We start from the raw sequence: 20500 nt of genomic DNA, 5'->3' as shown, positions 1-20500 counted from the left end.
TATTTTATATGAATGCCAGATATTTTTAAACGCTAAAAGGTAAAAAAAACAAACAAACAAAAAAACAACTACACAAGTTTGGTATCGCTGTGTCTAGCATAGGCGATCGGGTGATCGCAGCTTCTAGTGTCCCATGGAGACTATTGAAGCCAGTATAAAGTGAAAAAAAAAAGTTTTTAAAAATATGAAAATGAAAAAAAAAATATATATAAAAATTTAAATCACCCCCCATTTGTACCATTAAAAAAAACAATAAAAAATAAAAATACACATATTTGGTATTAATGTCTTTAGAATCGCCCTATCAATATAAAAATAATTAATCCAATCGGTAAACGGTGTAGTGAAAGAAAAAGTCTAGATGCCAGAATGCATTAAAATGCAATAACGGACTATCAAAAGATCGTATCTACACCAAAATGGCATAAATAAAATTGTCAGCTCGTCACGCAAAAAAAAGCCCTCAGCCAGCCCCAGATCCCAAAAAATGGAGACGCTACGAGTCTCGGAATATGGTACAATTTTTTTAAATCATTTTAACAAACTTCACCACTTAAATAAAAAAGAACCTAGACATGTTTGGTGTCAATGAACTCGTAATGACGTGGAGAATCATAATGGCAGTTTTAGCATTTGGTGAACTTGGTATTAAAAAAACCCCAAAAAAACAGTTGTGGAATTGCACTTTTTTTACAACTTCACTGCACTTGGAATTTTCTCCTGTTTTCCGATACACAATATGGTAAAACCAATGGTGTAGTTCAAAAATACAACTCGTCCCGCAAAAAAAAAGCCCTCACATGGCCATATTGACAGAAAAATAAAAAAGTTGTGGCTCTGGGAAGCAAGGGAGCAAAAAACAGAAATGCAAAAACGAAAATGGGCTGCGGCGTGAAGGGGTTAAGGGACTAAACTCAATAATCATATAGTATGTGTTATTGTGTATCTGTGATGCAGATCTCCATCAGCATCACATCCTGCATAGAGCCCTTTATTCCTGACACTTACTGTTGTATATCATGAATCCAGCACCTGCGAGAACGAGGATGACGAGGATGACGACCCCAGCACTGGTGATCGCAGTCAAGAGCGAGTTCTGCGCTGGTTCTGAAAGGAAGAAATGATAAGAGCACGGACACATGAGAGATTCCTACATGATAATCACATAAAAGAACAGAAAACTGGCACATAATAATAATAATAATAAATTATTCCTGCATGGTGACACATTGTGGGCATGAAAGATTTGTGCGAGACATCCCCACGTCTAAGAGACCAAATTTCTCATAAATGTGGAAAGATTTTCCAATTGTCCATATAAGTAACGTGAAGCTAAAGAAACACTAAACTGATAAAACCAGACAGAAGTTATAGAGAGACTTGGGTTCTGAACGTGGAAAAACAAGAACAAATCTATAAGCGAACAAGAAGCCGATGGAAGATCTTTTTCCATTGATTGCGTAGACCTATTCCCTTCCCAAATCAATTCATGGGGAGACCAGAGATGAGACAATGTACACTGCTCAAAAAAAAATAAAGGGAACACTAAAATGTCACATCCTAAATATTACTGAAAGAAATATTCCAGTTGCAAATCTTTATTCATTACATAGTGGAATGCGTTGAGAAAAAAAAACCCATACAAATGATGAATCTAAATCAAAATTAATATCCCATGGAAGTCTGGATTTGGAATGATGCTCAAAATTAAAGTGGAAAATCAAATTACAGGCTGATCCAACTTCAGTAGAAATGCCTCAAAACAAAGAAATGATGGTCAGTAGTGTGTGTGGCCTCCACGTGCCTGTATGACCTCCCTACAACGCCTGGGCATGCTCCTGATGAGGAGGTGGATGTTCTCCTGAGGGATCTCCTCCCAGACCTGGATTAAGCATCAGTCAACTCCTGGACAGTCTGTGGTGCAACGTGTCATTGGTGGATGGAACAAGACATGATTTCCTAGATGTGCTCAATTGGATTCAGATCTGGGGAGCGGGCAGGCCACTCCATACCATCAATGTTTCATCATGCAGGAACTGCTGACACACTCCAGCCACAAGAGGCATAGCATTCTCAAGCATCAGATGGAAACCAGGGCCCACTCCACCTGCACATGGTCTCACAATCGGTCTGAAGATCTCATCCCGGTACCTAATGGCTGTCAGGGTACCTCTGGCTAGCACATGGAGAGCTGTGCTACCCTCCAAAGAAATGCCTCCCCACACAATTATTGACCCACTACCAAACAGCCATGCTGGAGGATGTTGCTGGCAGCACATCGCTCTCCATGGTGTCTCCAGACTCTGTCATGTCTGTCACATGTGCTCATTGTGAACTTGCTGTCATCCATGAAGAGCACAAGACGCCAATGTCAAATCTGCCAATCCTGATGTTCCCTGGCAAATGCCAATCACCCTGCATGGTGTTGGGCTGTAAGCATGACACTTACTTGTGAACTTCGAGCCCTCATACCACCCTCATGGAGTTGGTTTCTGACAGTTTGGGCAGACACATGGATGTTAGTGACCTGCTGGAGGTTATTTTGCAGGGCTCCTTCTGTTCCTCTTTGCACAACAAAGGAGGTAGCGGTTCTGCTGCTGGGTTGTTTCCCTCCTACGGCCCCCTCCACATCTCCTGGTATACTGGCCTGTCTCCTGGTATCTGCTCCATGCTCTGAACGCTGTGCTGACAGACACAGCTACCCCTCTTGCCACAGCTCGCATTAATGTACCATCCTGGATGAGCTGCACTAGCTGAGCAACTTCTGTGGGTTGTAAACACTGTCTCATGCTACAGTACAATACCTCTAGGGATGAGCAATGTTAAAATGCAAAGTGACCAAAACAAGGTCAGTTCCTACCTCCCTTTCTTCTGCTGTTGATAGTACAGTCTGTTTGGGCTCCATATTTAACCCCCTCATGTATCTACTAGCATCCTCCATATGATAAAGATTATCTCAAAATGACAAGTTATTGTCTATCCATTTGATAGGGAATAACTAGCTGATTGCTGGTGGTCGGAATAGTGGGTGCACAGTATATGACCTTTGCTTCATTAATTGTCAATGGGACGCTGGAGATAGTGGAACGCTGTACTCAGCTTTATCCAGCAGCTCCATAGACAATGAATGGAGTGGAGGCCAAACATGGTGCACCTACACACCAGTTATGACTGCAAAGCCCTCATCTCAAGTTTGCTGGGGGTGTCAGTGGTAGAACCTCCAGTAATCAGCAAGGTATCCCAGATCCTGATTTGTTTTGGGGGAATAACCGTTTAATTTAAGCCCCATGGACACCTTGAGATTTATCTTTCCAGCTGCCTTATCAAGAGCTGCCTTGTGTCCTGCCCTTATTGAGATGTCTTTGTTCTTATGTTTGGCCATATCTGCTCTTTGTGCTTCTTTCTTCTGCTTCGGACAAGTCACAGCCGATGGCGGGTGATGGTTACTGTCGAGACAAAGTGGTGGCGATAATGGCAGACTCGTTGATTGGGAGTCCAGTGGTCTTCTTATTGCTTGACATCCAGTTGATAATTTATCTGACACTGACTAGTTAAATAGTTGATTTCTAGTAAAAACTGTCTAACCCTCGATGTTTCCTGTGCATGTCTCTTGGTCTGATGATGGATCCTTAGCATCCAGACCTATATTCAGGGGCGGATAATAAGGTTTGAGGGTTCAGGGAATGGGCATAGTATGGAAATAGGGAGTTTGTCACCGAAAAATTTAAAATGCACACTTTGCACAACCTAAACAGGCAATTCCCAGAAGCCCAGCTCAGAAAGTTGTCACATTTGAGTTATACCCCTTTAGAGAAAAGGCTCACCACATTTTACATCAAGTGGCTTTTCCAGGCTGCTGTGATCCACATAACAGGAGTAGCTGTCGCCATCTTTGGGGGTCACTTCCGCACTGACCCTGATCTGATAGGTGCCATCAGGATTGGGGAGGACGTGTGTGGTCTCGTATGAATGAACCTCGTCCTCCCCGTTCATCCACTTCACATCCACAGGTCGGGGGTGAAATCCGTACACCTGGCAGTGAAGCATCATGGTGTCTCCTTTCTCCTGAACGGACACCTTCACCTGGGGCCGAACTGAGAGTAAAAGACATAAAATATATAAGTAGCCCTCAGATAAACAAAGGGCATCAAAGAATTCCTCACAGCTACGATCATACAGTGTATGGACTCTTAATTGAACAGTATGAGGACTAGTTATGGACATGGGGTCCATTCAAACATTTAATGAGGATTTGTCACCTGCTCAAAAAATTAAGTTAAATACCTGGTAAAGATCCCTGGGTGCCCCTGATTCTGTCACTTTTTTCCGTTTTGCAATGTGTCGCTCCATTGCAGAAATAATCACATTTGTTGCTTTTGAAGAGCAGCATGTGAAATCACTGCTAGTCGTTCAACTGGGTGTTTGTTCAGAGTCTTCTATGGGGGCGTGCACTTTCAACCCTCCCTGCAAATCGCAGTTCAGCAATGTCTGTGACTGCTAGATCAGAACAGCATCTCGAGGAAAGGGGTGAAAGGACATGTCCCAGAGAAGACTCAGAAGACACGCCCAGTTGAAGAGCAAGTAGAAACGTCACATGCTGTGCTCCAGACGAAACAAACATGAATATCTCTGCAATAAAGTGACGCAGCCCAAAAAGGAAAATACCTGCACGGTCAGGAGAGCTCAGAGGTTTTTACAAGGCATTTGACTCAATTTTTTAAGCAAGTGACTGGTCTTCTTTAATAATAGATCTGATAAGCAATAGTTAGTATCTATTGACGACAGTTAAAATGACCGGAATAATCAGGTCCATATACATTGTAGAGACCTGTACTCATTCGGCTGCGGTTGAGGTAGGCACGGAAAGTGGTATTGTTGAAATGTCCAAGCAAGTTTATTAGGTCAGTGTCTTTAGCAACACACACTGGATGTTCTCCACATCTCCAGCCACAGACACTGAATGAGAGATTCAGCCTCCATTTTATCTGCTAAACCACGCCCCTGGGGTTGGGATATGTGTGCGGTCATTCCCACCCATCTCATATGCCCGCTCGTAAAACCTGGCCCTGGAATGGCCTAATAACTCTCTCAGCACTATATGTGCTGGAGCATGCTTCCGAGTTCACATCACCGCAGCTAATAGCCAGGATGACACATATCTCCCCTCAAGGATTCGTCTGGCGGCCATCTTACAACATACTTCATAATTATTGAGGTAACACTGACACAGGACATAAACTTAATTGAAAAAGAAAAAGCCCCAGATTTTGCTGTGAATCCGCAGCAAAATGGGAAACAAATCTACGGCACAATCCATCTGGGATACATGCAGATTCATCCCACTCCATACATACACGCACACCTATACATTTACCATGAATGTTGACAAGGGGTTAAAGAACGTTACGCAGTGTGGGAGTGAAGTGGTAGAATCTCATCCACTTGGCTGGCACTATAATATACTGCAGATTTTCTGCTGCAACATTATGACAGTAAAACAAAGGCATCGCACAGACAATGTACACATCACACATACCGAGCTGCTGCCACCAATCACCACCCTCACTGTCACACCACGTTTATCCCCTAATAAAACGTGTTTATGGACCAACTGATATATGTCTATAGTTCTGACATCAATATGGACAAGAAAATCTGCCATTTTTGCACATGTACTGGGCAGTGACGTCACCTCTCCGCTCCAGGACTTCTCTTCCGTGCTCCAAGAATCTCTTCAGTAAGTTAATACACTTATTCTCCAGATACACCTTGTATTTCTCCCCCATTCTAACATCCGGTCTGTTCCATCTCTGTGCGATTATCTGAGCCTCGTTCATGATAGGCATAAATGATCCGGTCTGTACGTCCAAGTCCATGAATTTTTCTCCGTCGTATCTAAACTCCTCGTATCCTCCGGTGCTGCCGTCATTTCGCAGCTCGCAGCTGGTCATCACCTGCACGAAATGGAGGCCTGCCACCATACAGGAACATGTTATACATGGGGTATGTATAGATTACGAAATTATTTGTAACTATGCAGTTTTTGTGTTCAACATTAGTGAAGAGCGAATATACTCGTTACTCGGGATTTCTCAAGCATGTTCGGGGGTCCTCCGAGTATTTTTTAGTGCTCGGAGTTTTCGTTTTTCTTGCCACAGCTGAAAGATTTACATCTCATAGCCAGCATAAGTACATGTGGGGATTCCCAAGCAACCAGGCAACCCCCACATGTACTTATGCTGGCTAACAGATGTAAATCATTCAGGAGTGGAACAATTAGAGGAAAAGTATAATAGAAACATATGCACCACTTCACGAGATGTGAACTCGGCTTCAGGAAAATGGCCGCCGCGATCTCCATCTGCGCATGCGCTGCATCCCGCGTCCATTTTCCTGAAGCCCTGGGAAGCCGAGCACTACCATCTGCACACGCGCGGCCTCAGGAAGATGGCCGCGCCCACCAATAAACCGCTGAATAGCGTAGATCGCGCTCTTTTCCTTCAGCTGCGCAGTGGATTCGCCTGTTGGGCATGCGCACACCACTACGCCACCAACAGAAAGATGAGCAAGATCTGGGGGAGAAACATCGATGTCACCACGCCCATATGACCAGACCAGCGTGAGTGACAGCCCAAAACAGCGGCTTTACAAAGGTATTTCGGCAGCATAGGTGGGGAATAAAGGCACAAAAAATACACTATTGTAACGCACAGCTCTGCCCCTATTTAATGCTATTTTTATCTCATCTTGAAAAAACGGGGTGACAGTTTCCCTTTAAGGTACCTTCACACTAAACAACTTTCCAACGAGAACGACAACGATCCGTGACGTTGCAGCGTCCTAGTTAGCGATCTCGTTGTGTTTGACACGCAGCAGCGATCTGGATCCCGCTGTGATATCGCTGGTCGGAGCTAGAAGTCCAGAACTTGATTTGGTCGTCAGATCGGCGTGTATCATCGTGTTTGACAGCAAAAGCAACGATGCCTGCAATGTTTCTTCATGGAGCGAACTGGAGCGAACAACCAGCAAGAACAATAAGTACGTCACTGGATCGCTCCTGCATCGTTCTGCTGTTGCCGGTGTCTGACGTCTCCTAGCGACCTAAACAGCGACGCTGCAGGGATCGGCTCGTTGTCTATATCGCTGCAGCGTCGCTTAATGTGACGGTACCTTAAGTGTCGTGCTGGGACTAATTGTTTATATAAACAATCATTTTTAATTCAAAAACAAAATTGCGGCACCTTCCCTTTAAGCTTTCTTTTTTTTCAGCCATATTATACTGGTATACACAGAGATATCTATATATGCGCATACATAATAAGTTAAAAGAAATCTGAAAAGTCAGAGATTTTTTACCATAAAGTTACTAAAATAGCAGCTAAAGTAAGTACATATTTGGTGCCCTCAAAATCCTAACTCCTACAATACACTCAACTCATTATTTATGTCCCTGGGTAAATGAAAAGATAAAATATTTAACTCATAAAAAAGTAAAGATAGAAAACATGAATGTAACTTTTACATATGTGATGCCAAAATAGCTCCTTAGGGTATGTACACATGCTGCGGTTTTTGCTGCGGAACCGCAGCGTTTCCGCAGCTGCGGGTCTGCAGCGGTTTCCCATGAGTTTACAGTACAATGTAAACCTATGGGAAACGAAATCCGCAATGCACATGCTGCGGAAAAAACGCATGGAAACGCAGCGGTTTATATTCCGCAGCATGTCAATTCTTTGTGCGGATTCCGCTGCGGGTTTACACCTGCTCCAATAGAAATCTGCAGGTGAAAACCCGCAGAGGAAACTGCAATAGAATCCACGATAAATCCGCAGTAAAAACAGCAGCGGTTTTGCACTGCGGATTTATCAAATCCACTGTGGAAAATTCCGCAATGGAATCCGCAGCGTGTGCCCAAGCCCTCAAAAAACTACAGCTCATCTTCCAAAAAAGCAAGACCTCATACAGTCAGGGTTTTTTATTTTTCATTTTTTTTTAAGTTTGGCTATTATGGTCATGAATAATAAAAGAATAAAAAAAATTCTTCTGACCATCTGAACAAAAAAACTAAATTTTTATGAGAATTAAATTACAAATTGAGTGTCATATTGTTGCCTCCCTCTGTTTTAGATTCTGGTCACACATAGAGGGTCTTCATTGTTTGTTTGTTTTGGTAGAAAATATATTTTTGACATTTCACATGTGTGAGTGTATGTAGGCGGAAGGGAATGATGTGTGGGGCACAGACACATTTTGCACTTAACCCTTGGCAGTCAGTGTCCGCTGGACCCCACACAACACACAGAATATTTTTTTTAATAAATATGTAATTATTTGCACTTGGCGTGTAGGACGTTGTGTTCTCACCGCCCGTGTTGTTGAATCTCTTGTTCCATAGCAGTAATTCACGTTTGAACACAGCCTCGTTTTCTCGATCAATCCTGGATTCTCTCTCCCAGTGCTCCGCACTCTCCTTCCCCTGCATCCATGAAGCCACAGGTCCGGTTCTGCCGGTGTCGCTGCTGTAGCGCTCAACGTGCTGGTCATCCAGATATCCAACAATGGAGAAATCGGGTATCCCCTGTCCTGGGGCCGAGGCCCCCGTGTAGTAATAGCGCAGAGAGTGACTGTCTGAGAGAGACATACAGATACACAGTTATAACATCGCGAGTTGCATGGAGTTGCCAAGATATTGGGAATAAAGCGATGCTGGAACCTCATCATGTCTCGTTTTCAGGATTTTCTGGTTTTCATGAACTGGCATTACAGTGCTGGTGCCGAGCAGGCTGGATTGTCCAAGATTTGACTCCCAAAACCAGTAAAATAGCAACCATCCACCATTTTATGTTCGCAAGATCAATTTGTACAAAACTACACAGATAAAATGTGACAGCGATACAAAACAAACCTAATATTATAACACTTGATGGAGGCCCGATGCTATCGCATAGGGAGTTCGGTAATGTCACGATGGGGGCAGGCTTTGCAGCATTGAGAATCTCTCCCCCCATGTGCTCACCCACCTATCCACTTTCTCTTTCCCCATGGGCTGACTTCTCCCGTCTGTGCTCTCTTCTTTGACCTGTCTACGCCACGTGCTATCCCCCCCATCTCTCTCCTTCCTGTGCTGTGTTCTCCCCTCAAAGACAATACTGACATTACAGCAGGAGGTCGCAGAGGATACATTTTGTGAGGTAAAATATTTTTTAAAAACAGTCAGTGAAATATTTTACCTCACAAAATGAATCCACTGTGATCCCCTGCTGTAATGTCAGTATTGTCTTTTGCTTCCTCCCCTGCCCAGGAGACGTGCTATGCTCCGTACACGGTCAGACACAGACAATTTTTAAAATGAACTTTCGTTCATGGGAAAACCCCTTTAATGTGACCGGCTTCCTCTGCCTGTAGACACGTCGCACACCTGCCGACGGGATCAGCCGAATGATTCACTGCAGCTGCGCGTAATTCGCGCAGGCGCCGTAAATCAGACTGCTGCCATCTTTGTACAGACAGGTAGCGGCGGTCACATTAAAACTGCGCATGCGCTCCTCCTGAACAAAGATGGCGGCAGTCAGTGAATCATTCGGCTGATCCCGGTGGTGGCGTGTTCACGATGGTGTTCCGCTGGTGGTACCACACAAGAGGCTGTGTGAATGTGTGAGTGAGAGTGTGTGTGTGAGTGTGAATGTGAGTGTGTGTGAGTGTGAGTGTGTGTGTGTGTGTGGTGCGTACAGCGTATACAGTAGAGTGTGTGTGTGGTGTGACAGGGTTCCGCTGGTGTTACCACACAATAGGTTGGTACCAGCAGCAGTTTCCATATTGAGAAACCCATCACTTGGGTGTCCCAATATGGCGGTCGGTGAACTTCCTCCTCTTGGAATTCTGGGATACGGTGACATCTGGACAGAACAGGAAATGAAAACATTACAAGGCAATTATATAAATAGTGTGAACGTGAGTGTGAGTGCGAGAGTGTGAGAGTGTGAGTGCGAGAGTGTGAGTATGAGAGTGTGAGTGCGTGAGTAAGAGTGTGAGTGTGGTGCGACGGTGTTCCGCTGGTGGTACCGTGCAATAGGTTGGTACCAGCAGCAGTTTCCATATTGAGACACCCATCACTTGGGTGTCCCAATATGGCGGTCGGTGAACTTCCTCCACTTGGAATTCTGGAATATGGTGACATCTGGGCAGAACAGGAAATGAAAACATTACAAGGCAATTATGTAAATAGTGTGAATGCGAGTGTGTGAGTGCCAGTGTGTGTGTGAGTGTGTGTGTGGTGCGATGGGGTTCCGCTTGTGGTACCGCGCAATAGGTTGGTACCAGCAGCAGTTTTCATATTGAGACACTCATTACTTGGGTGTCCCAATATGGCGGTCGATGAACTTCCTCCACTTGGAATTCTGGGATATGGTGACATCTGGACAGAACAGGAAATTAAAACATTACAAGGCAGTTATATAAATAGATAGCGATATAATGTTAAATAGTCAAGGGCGTAACAATTGCGGTTGCAGAGGGTGCGACTGTGACCAGGCCCGTGTGGAAAGTCCGCTGAGGCCAGAGCCAATTTCACCTGGATGTGTATCTTTGAACACACATTCAGCTGAAATGTAACACGGCATAGCGTTCTGCTCCCTACACTGCAATACATGTTGACGCCCAATCAGTGGCCGGTAGCAGACGTCAGCTTGGCAATGACGGGCGATGCATGGCAATAAGTTGCCCATGCCATCACACCAGGTACGGACTGAGGCTAAAATTCAGTCCTGGCATTTGAAATCACACAGGCCCATGTTGACCCCATCCCCATGAACCAGATGGGATATATTACTAATATTACCCTGGATGGAGGAAAGGAAGATTTACTACAAGACAAATATTTCTAATGATACCCATGGCCTGCTGGGATAAGTGACAAAGTCAGTGACTTTGTGCTCCATTACAACTCTTAACATTATGGGTATCTTGAGGACACCGATTCTGTTAACAACGTAGTAAACAAGGCAGCCCAAGACCAGACAGGCCCTTCTGGCATTTGCCAGAATTGCCAGATGGCCAGTCCGGCCCTGCGTCACACCAAAGTCAGCTGAAATAGAGGAGGACTTTCGCAAGTTGTGGGTGCGGGGAAGGTAAGAATAATCATTTGTTTCTCTTTAAAATGTGCTGAAGAAGAACAGAAGGGGACCAGGATGGCAGGGAAGGGCATTATACCAGGAAGGAGCATTTTTACACAATGGGAATTATGATGGGGGACATTATTACTGGAAGGGTCCAGGGTGGGGGTCATTATTATAGGAAGGTGTGCAGGATGGGGGCATTATCAAATAATGGGTCCAGGATGGGGGACATTATTACAGATATGAGCCAGAATGGGGGAAATTATCACAGGAAAGAGCCAGGATGGGGGATATTATTACAGGAAGGAGCCAGGATGGGAGAAATTATTACATGTGGGGAACATTATACCAGGAGGGCAAAGGGGCCCAGTATGGGGAACAGTATTACAGGAAAGAGTCAGAGTGGGGGACATTATTACAAGATCCGTCCATGGCTGGGAACATTATTACATGGGGGGGGGGGGCGAACATGCATGTCTCTATAGGATCTAGAATGCTACAAGGGCCCATACATCTGATCAACATGCAGGGAGGGCCCAGGTCCATATTTTGCATCGTAACCCATTAGGGTATGTGCCCACGGTCAGTAAACACTGTTTGTTGAATGCTGCATACATCTGCAGATATTACAGCATAGTGGATGGGATTTCAAGAAATCGCACATCCACTATGCGTGCACCAATGCCTCCTGCTCACCTGTGGAGACGGACATGCAGCACCTCTTTCTAGACCGCAGCATGCCTATTTATCTTGCGGAGACGTGAGCCGTGAGCCTCTGTCAGATAAATATCACCTGTACAATGTAAAGGACATAGTGATTCCACACGGTTCAATGAACACATGCGGAACCACCTGCATTCATAGTCCAGCAGCACTTTGGACACAGCGGGCAAAGTGCTGTGTCCAAAGCGTTGCCTAATACTGACAGTGGGGACGTGCTCTAAGACTCTACTTACGCCACTGATGATAATGTAAGAGACAGCTCGGTACATACTCACCAGAGTACACCCCGGACACTGCCAGGAGGATCAGTGTGAGGACGATCATCTTCTGCATCCTGTGTCTGATGTAACGGAGCAACATAAAATAACCAGGAAGAAGCAGAAAGCACAATACCCATTCACACTGCACATAGAGGGAAGGGAGGGATGTGACCGGAGCTCAGACTCACACCAATAGGAGCTGCGATCTGCAGATCGCAGGATGGAAAGTAACAGAGTGAAAGTGAAAATAGGAGATGATTCTGAAAAACTCGTACTGACCGGACAATCATGTTGTTTGGTCACTTTTACTGCACAATGAACGCCGTAAAATAAACCCTCCTGAAATGTAACAATTGCATTTTTTTCACCACATCATGAATTTTCTTTCCCACTACTGTAGTGATACAAAACATTTCTCCAGTTATAATAAGCAATTACACCATCGCACATTGCTGTCCTCTAGTAGAAACTAAAAAATACAGTGTAAAAAAAGTTTTAAAAATATTAAAATAATTAATCTCTTTACGGGTTTCAAAAAAGTTCAGAACTTATTTAAAGCCACAATCAGTAAAAAAAATAATTTAAATCTTGATATTTTGAGACTCATACTGACCTGGAGAATCACATTGTCAGGTCGTTTTTATTATACAATGGATGTTGGAAAAACAACTGCGCCTTAAACCCCCCAAAATGGCGCAATTGCATTTTTTTTACCTTTCTACTTCACTTGGATTTTTTTTCTGTTTTCCAGTACATTATATAATAACGTTCCACAAATATCAGGACGCTGTATGATTCGGAGATGGCAGACATGGCACCACCCACGTATCTACAGTGCCATAAAATCGTAATACATCACATATTTCTGCTTAGAAAGGCGCACTGGAAACTTTGCCACATTTTGACTTGCTGACTTCCCTCAGCAAGTAGGGTGAAGAGATTCAGCATCTCACAGAGCCATATTTGCAGCCACAGGCCCCTAGGACAGAATACTAGCACTCGTAAATCTTCAACAAAGACTTTTCAGAATCTGTTCCTCTGCTCACCTGTCATGTGACCTGAGAATGTCAGGACTCAGGAGACCACAAGGTCCTTCATCCTCTCCCCAAACGGAGCAGAGAGCAGAGGGCTCCATCATTGTATTCAACTGTATCTGAGTCAAAATAGAGCAGTTGTGAGGCAAGTGGAAAATAAGCACCAGCATCAGGTTCTGGGGGTAATACCGGCTGGGCTGGATGTTTACTGGCCAGGTGACAGCCCTATCTGAAGAGTGCATGTCCCACAGTGCTACCTAAAGTGTGGAACTGGCTGAATTGAAAGAAAAAGTGATAGGTAAAAATTTATTGCTAATGTATTTTTTACTGAATGCAACTTTAGATAATTAGTTCCAGTTAAGGATTTCAGTTTCCATGTTCCCACCACAAGAAGTTGGACTACGAAGTTGGATCGCCCCCAGGCGCAGGGCAGTGGGGTACTCGGTACCGGGTCCCTCTGTCTCGGTTCTGGGGATGTCACAGTGGCCCGACCCTGTCCGTGGCCCTGCTAAGGGGCGCCCAATCAAAGGTGTAGTTTGTCAAGTGTTCGTGACGCCACCTGTGGTGTTCGGTCAGGGTGACCGACGCTGCTAGGGGTCCGCTGGGGTGATGGAATGGCAGCTAGATGTTATACCTTCCCACAGGTGAAGTATGTCCCCAGGGCTTCCCTTGAGGAGTAGGTGGTAATGGTGGATGTTGTAAGGCGCGATGAATAACGAGGACACAAAGGTTGCAATCTCTTTACCTTTTACTGAAGACTTCAACGTCCACAGTCCAGAGTACTGTTCACAGGGCAGGCCAAGACCGGCCGGTCCGAAGGCACATCCAGAGTTCCCTTTGCAGGTGGAAATCAGTAGCCTTCCTACTAGCGCCTGTGTGTTGTAGTACCTCCCTGCTGAGCACCACGGGATAGTCCTCACAACTCTCGTGTAAATTGTGTAGGGTCTGTGCCAAGGATGGCCTTTACGGGGTTCTCTACTTGTATTAGGTCTGTGCCATGTTCGGCTTCTAGGGGGTCACTACTTGCATAGGGTCTGTGCAGTGTACGGCCTCTAGCGGGGTCACTACTTGCATAGGGTCTGTGCCGTGTACGTCCTCTAAGTGGATCACTACTTGCATATCGTCTGTGCCATGTATGGCCTCTAGGGGGCTCACTACTTGCATAGGGTCTGTGCTGTATATGACCTCTAAGGGGCTCACTAATTGTATAGGGTCTGTGCCATGTACGGCCTCTAGAGGGATCACTACTTGTGTAGGGACTGTGCTATGTATGACCTCTAGGGTCTCAATACTTGCATAGGGTCTGTGCAGTGTACGGCCTCTAGGGGGTTCACTCCTTGTATAGGGTCTGTGCCGTCTATTGCCTCTAGGGGGTTCACTACTTGTATAGGGTCTGTGCCCTGTACGGCTTCTAAGGGGCTCACCTTTTGTATAGGGTCTGTACAGTGTATGGCTTCTAGAGGGCTCACTACTTTTATAGGGTCTATGCAGAGTACAGCCTCTGGGGGGCTCACTGCTTGTAAATGGTCTGTGCTGTGTACGGCCTCTAGAGGGCTCAGTGCTTGTATATGTCTGTGCTGTGTACTGCCTCTAGGGGGCTTACTACTCATATAGGGTCTGTGTTGTGTATAACCTCTAGGGGGCCCTCCATTGTATAGGATTTGTGCCGTGTACGGCCTCTAGGGGTCTCACTACTTGTATAGGCTTTGTGCTGTGGACGGCCTCTATTGGGCTCACTACTAGAGATGAGCGAATTTGTTCGGAAAACATCGGCATACATAAATTCGGCATGAATATGGCACATTCGGATGCGTGATTGAAAAACCCGAGCAAAATTTTATAAAATCGGAAAAAATCAGTTACATTCAGTAAAAAGTGCGGGAAAATATTTGCGTTGCCACTAAAGTATTTTGAACACTTTGGGTAGTGATGGTGTATGATGAGTGGGTGACAAATGTTTGATGAGGGTAGGGGGTTGGCAGAGTTCAGAGGACGGCGTGCTTGTAAACTTTTTTTATTCTTCTAACTTTATGTGTGCACATTGCGACTAGCCAATCAGGGGCAGGACACATCTACAATGTCCAGACACAATGACTTGTGTCATTGGCTGCTGAAATCACATGTCCCTCTCTATATAAAGAGCATCTATCTTGTTTTAGCACCATTTTGACTATTTAGCAGCGCAGAGAGGCTGCTCCTGATGCTTGGACTGGTTGCTGATAGATTTTAGCTAGTTAGCAAGGCTGCTGTTTGTGCCATTACTGAGGTCCACAAACAATGACAGCAGGGCAAATTTCATACAGTGTGTTGTGCAGTGCTTCTATTATGCTCCATGCACGAGTAGACCTTTCTAAATCATATTTTTTCAGTTGCTAAATGTGAAACAGCAAGGCATATGTCACCTTGTCATTTAGTGGTGGTGAAATTGTTGTGTGATTTGAGCTGGTGGCCAGGAGAAAATCATTTTATGGGCAGTTACTACCATGATTCAGCACACCACATATCACCTTGTCATTTAGTGGCTGTGAAATTCAGTTGTCTGCATAGCTCATGCAGATTTAAAAAAAAAAAAATTAAACCATTTCTGTTGCTAAATGTGATACATCCCGCCATATTCCACCTTGTCATTTATTGGCAGTGAAATTGTGATACAGCCCGCCATATTCCACCTTGTCATTTAGCAGTAAAATTGTTCTGTGTGCAGAGCTGTTGCACATGAAAAAAAATATTTATTTTTTTAACAAATGTGATACAGCAGGCCAAAGCCGAGTTTGAAATTGTTTGTAGCATATCTTCTTTGTCATTCAGCACAACATATTTCACCTTCTCATTTAGTGCTGCTGAAATTCAGCTGTGTGCAGAGGTGTTGTAGAGTAAAAAATTTAATTTTTAGTTGCTACTACTGTTCTCTTACCACACTTTCTGAGCAACTTGACTGGGAAAAAGGGAGGTCGTGGTGGAAGGGGGATTAGGCTTGGTGTACGTGGGGTAGGTGCAGGGCCGGCTCCAGGTTTTCATGGGTCCTGGGCGAAAGAGTCCCGATGGGCCCCTTTAACACATACCACAATTCATAATGCACCGATACGGCAGAGAAATATAGGTATAGTACAATGCCAAAAATTTCACTTACTTCTTATATTACATGAGTGATATCTATTGTACATTCTACATTAGCTCAGAAACCAAACAGTATAGTCCTCTATACAGAATCACATGCCCCATGTATTGATCCAAACAGAATAATGAGCCCCATATATTGCTACATACAGTATAATTGACACCACATAGTCCTCTATACAGAATAATGAGCCCCATATATTGCTCCAAACAGAATAATGAGCCCCATATTATGCTCCAAACAGAATAATGAGTCCTATATATTTCTCCATACAGAATAATTGGCACCACATAGTCCTCTATACAGAATAATGAGCCCCATACATTGCTCCAAACAGAATGAGCCCCATATTATGCTCCAAACAGAATAATGAGCCCTATATATTGCTCCATACAGTATAATGGGCAGCTCGTAGTACTCCATACAGAATAATGAGCCCCATATAATGCTCCATACAGTATAATGGGCACCACAGAGTGCTCCATACAGAATAAACTGCATATGTTGCTCCATACAGAATTGACCCCATATAATGCTCCATACAGTATAGTGAGCCACATATAATTCTCCATACAGTATATGATGGGCCCCATCTATTGCTCCATATATAATGGGTTTCATATAATGCTCCATACAGTATATGATTGGCCCCATACAGTATACTGAGTCCCATATATTGCCCCATACAGAATGGGCCCCATATAATACTCCTTACGTAATGCTCCTTATGTAATGCTCCAAAAATAATTGGCCCCATAAGATGCTCCATGTATAATGGGCCCCATATAATGCTCCATATATAATTGGCCATATAAAATGCTCCATATATAATTAGTCCCATAAGATGTTTCATATATTATTGGCCCCATATACTGCTCCATATGTAATTGGCCCCATATACTGCTCCATATGTAATTGGCCCCATAAGAAGCTCCATATAGAATTGGCCCCATAAGAAGCTCCATATAGAATTGGCCCTATAAGGTGCTCCATATTAAATTGGCCCTATAAAATGCTCCCTATAGAATTGGCCCCATAAGATGCTCCCTTTAGAATTGGCCCCATAAGATGCTCCATATAGAATTGACCCCATAAGAAGCTCCATATAGAATTGGCCCCATAAGATGCTCCATATAGAATTGGCCCCATAAGATGCTCCCTTTTAAATTGGCCCTATAAGATGCTCCCTATAGAATTGGCCCCATAAGATGCTCCCTATAGACTTGGCCCCATAAGATACTCCATATTAAATTGGCCCCATAAGATGCTCCCTATATTATTGGCCCCATAAGTTGCTCCCTATATTATTGTCCCCATAAGATGCTCCATATTAAATTGGCCCCATATAATGCTCCATATATGGGCCCCTTCTGATGGTCCCCATATATTGCTCCAAATATATAAAAAAATGAAATACTCACCTCTCGTTGCGTGTCGCTGCTCTGCTCTGGACTCCTCACCATCGGCGTCTTCCTGCTCTGTGCTGCGACTGCTCAGGCAGAGGGCGCGCACTGGTGATGTCATCGCGCCCTCTGACCTGAACGTCACAGTCAGTGGATGGAAGACGCTGCAGCGCTGGAACCGGGAGAGGTAAGTATCGCAAGTGCCGGGGCCCAGAGCAGGCGGGGGGTCCACTCACGGGGGCCGGCACCATAGCACGCCAGTGTCCCAGATGGCGAATGGGCCCCCTGCCTGCTCAGGGCCCCGACACTTGCCCAGGTGCTGACGCCGGCCCTGGGTAGGTGGTAAGAGTCCAAGTCTTACATGTGGTCAACGAATGGAGAGTATGGTGCAAGAGTATCTAGAACTGAATATAAATACCATCAAGGAGGGTTTGGACTCTTTCATATTTTGGTCTTCAAAAAAGGATGAGTGGCCTGAGCTCGCCTCAAACACCTTGGAGGTTTTAGGCTACTTTCACACTTGCGTTTGTAGCAGCTGCGGAGGGCTGCGGACTTCCTCTGTGAAGCCCCACCCTCCGCCGCTAGCTCCGCCTATTTCTGCATGCGGCCGGCATGCGGCCTGTGTACCTATATTTAACATTAGGTACGCAGGTCGTGCCGCAGTATGCGGATGCTTCCGCATGTGTCGTTTTGACGATGCGGGAAAAAAAAATTGCTACAAGCTGCGTCCTACGCTGGTCTCCGCATCGTCAAAACGACGCATGCGGAAGCATCCGCATACTGCGGCACGACCTGCATACCTAATGTTAAATATAGGTACACAGGCCGCATGCCGGCCGCATGCAGAAATAGGCGGAGCTAGCGGCGGAGGGCGGGGCTTCACAGAGGAAGTCCACAGCCCTCCGCAGCTGCTACAAACGCAAGTGTGAAAGTAGCCTTATCATGCCCAGCAGCCAGCGTTCTCTTGGAACGTGTCTTCAGTGCTGCTGGTGGTGTCCTGATGGATAAGAGTAGCCCTTTGTCCCCTGAAAGTGTAGATCGTCTAACTTCCATCAAGATGAACAATTCATGGATCTTCAAGGACTTTTGCACCCCAATCGCAGCCTGTACAAAATAGGCAATGTTGAAGTTTTTGGTGTGCTGTAGTGATCTCGAGTAATTGCAGTCTGTGATATCTTTAGTTGGGCTTCTGTGCCTTCTGTTCCTGTTGCTGCTGCAGATGTTAACACAAAGTTGTGGAAATGTGTACAGTCATGGTTTGTCTCCATCTGCTGGGTTGGATGTAGTGGAAGACGTGTCAGTTCCTATTATACTATTTTTACTCTGGTGAAATTGATGCCACTTCCGTGGTGTCAGGCCCTCATTTTTTGAAATTTGAAGACTCTTGATTGGGTCTTCATCTGCTGGGTTGGTTGTAGTGGAAAAGGGGTTGGTCCCTATTATACTATTTCTACTCTGGTGAAACTGATGCCACTTTGTTGGTGTCTGCTACTAATTTTTGTAACTGTATACACTTTTGGTTGGGTCTCCATCTGCTGGTTTGGTTGTAGTGGAAGAGGTGTTGGTACCCATTTTTCTACTTCTACTGTATTGAGATTGATGCCACTTTGGTGGTGTCTGCCACTAATTTTTGGAAATTTGTAGACTCCTGGTTGGGTCTCCTTCATGTGTATTGCCTGTAGGAGTAGGCCTCCGAGACCGTCAGGCCTCCACTTCTTTTGAGTCAACTATCCATGTTTCTATCCTTACATTTTTCTGACAATAGTAGTCTACGAAACTGATTTGTGCCACCTGAGTGTGACTGAGCATCAAAGCAGGTTGAGCTGTTGCATGTGATATCATGGCTCCCAGCACAGCAGGCCTACATCGATTCCTCACCCACCTCGTCTGAATTTGAAGTTCAATTTCAAAGCTGTAAATGCTGGCTCAGATCCTGATACCTCATGCCTGGCTGATTGCTGCAGTGCCATTCTAAAATTTGTACTGTGGGTGAATTAAGGGAACTTTCCTGGAGTCTGCCTCTGATTTGATGTCTTTTGGAAGCTTTTGGGCCCATTTGCAAGTGTTGTGTATGCATTTGTTTTTGCCTCCTGTTGACTCCAATGGCGTTTGGCTGTTTGACAAATATTCGATTAATATGAATTGAAATATTCAAACTTCTCTACTCATGACTTGCATAGGGCCTGTGCCATGGACGGCCTCTAGGGGACTCAGTGCTTGTATAGGGCCTGTACCGTGGACGGCCTCTAGGGGACTCAGTGCTTGTATACGGTCTGTGCCGTGGATGGCCTCTAGGGGACTCAGTGCTTGTATAGGGTCTGTGCCATGGACGGCCTCTAGGGGACTCAGTGCTTGTATAGGGCCTGTGCCGTGGGCGGCCTCTAGGGGACTCAATGCTTGTATAGGGCCTGTGCCGTGGACGGCCTCTGGGGAACTCAGTGCTTGTATAGGGTCTGTGCCGTGGATGGCCTCTAGGGGACTCAGTGCTTGTATAGAGCCTGTGCTGTGGGCGGCCACTAGGGGACTCAGTGCTTGTATAGGGTCTGTGCCGTGGACAGCCTCTAGGGGACTCAGTGCTTGTATAGGGTCTGTGCCGTGGACGGCCTCTAGGGTAGTCAGTGCTTGTATAGGGCTTGTGCCGTGGACGGCCTCTAGGGGACTCAGTGCTTGTATAGGGCCTGTGCCGTGGACGGCCTCTAGGGGACTCAATGCTTGTATAGGGTCTGTGCCGTGGCCAGCCTCTAGGGGACTCAGTGCTTGTATAGGGCCTGTGCCGTAGATGGCCTCTAGGGGATTCAGTGCTTGTATAGGGTCTGTGCTGTGGACGGCCTCTAGGGGACTCAGTGCT

At 45.3% G+C, this 20500-nt stretch overlaps 1 protein-coding gene across 1 annotated transcript in view; it reads right to left on the bottom strand.

Moving 5' to 3' along the window:
• The window catches only part of LOC143806202 (class I histocompatibility antigen, F10 alpha chain-like), a 42726-nt gene extending 30370 nt beyond the window's left edge, over positions 1-12356 (bottom strand). The window contains exons 1-5 of the mRNA XM_077286326.1: positions 12113-12356; positions 8365-8628; positions 5693-5971; positions 3825-4094; positions 1009-1107 (exon numbers count right to left, since the gene is read on the bottom strand). Of these exons, the coding sequence (XP_077142441.1) occupies positions 1009-1107; positions 3825-4094; positions 5693-5971; positions 8365-8628; positions 12113-12197 (997 nt within the window). The 5' untranslated portion in view covers positions 12198-12356. The remainder of the gene's footprint in view (positions 1-1008; positions 1108-3824; positions 4095-5692; positions 5972-8364; positions 8629-12112) is intronic.
• Positions 12357-20500: the final 8144 nt, after the last annotated feature.

The sequence above is a fragment of the Ranitomeya variabilis genome, chromosome 2, assembly GCF_051348905.1.
Source record: "Ranitomeya variabilis isolate aRanVar5 chromosome 2, aRanVar5.hap1, whole genome shotgun sequence".
NCBI classification, from domain to species: Eukaryota; Metazoa; Chordata; class Amphibia; order Anura; family Dendrobatidae; genus Ranitomeya; species Ranitomeya variabilis.
This window is presented reverse-complemented; position numbering and strand designations above follow the sequence as displayed.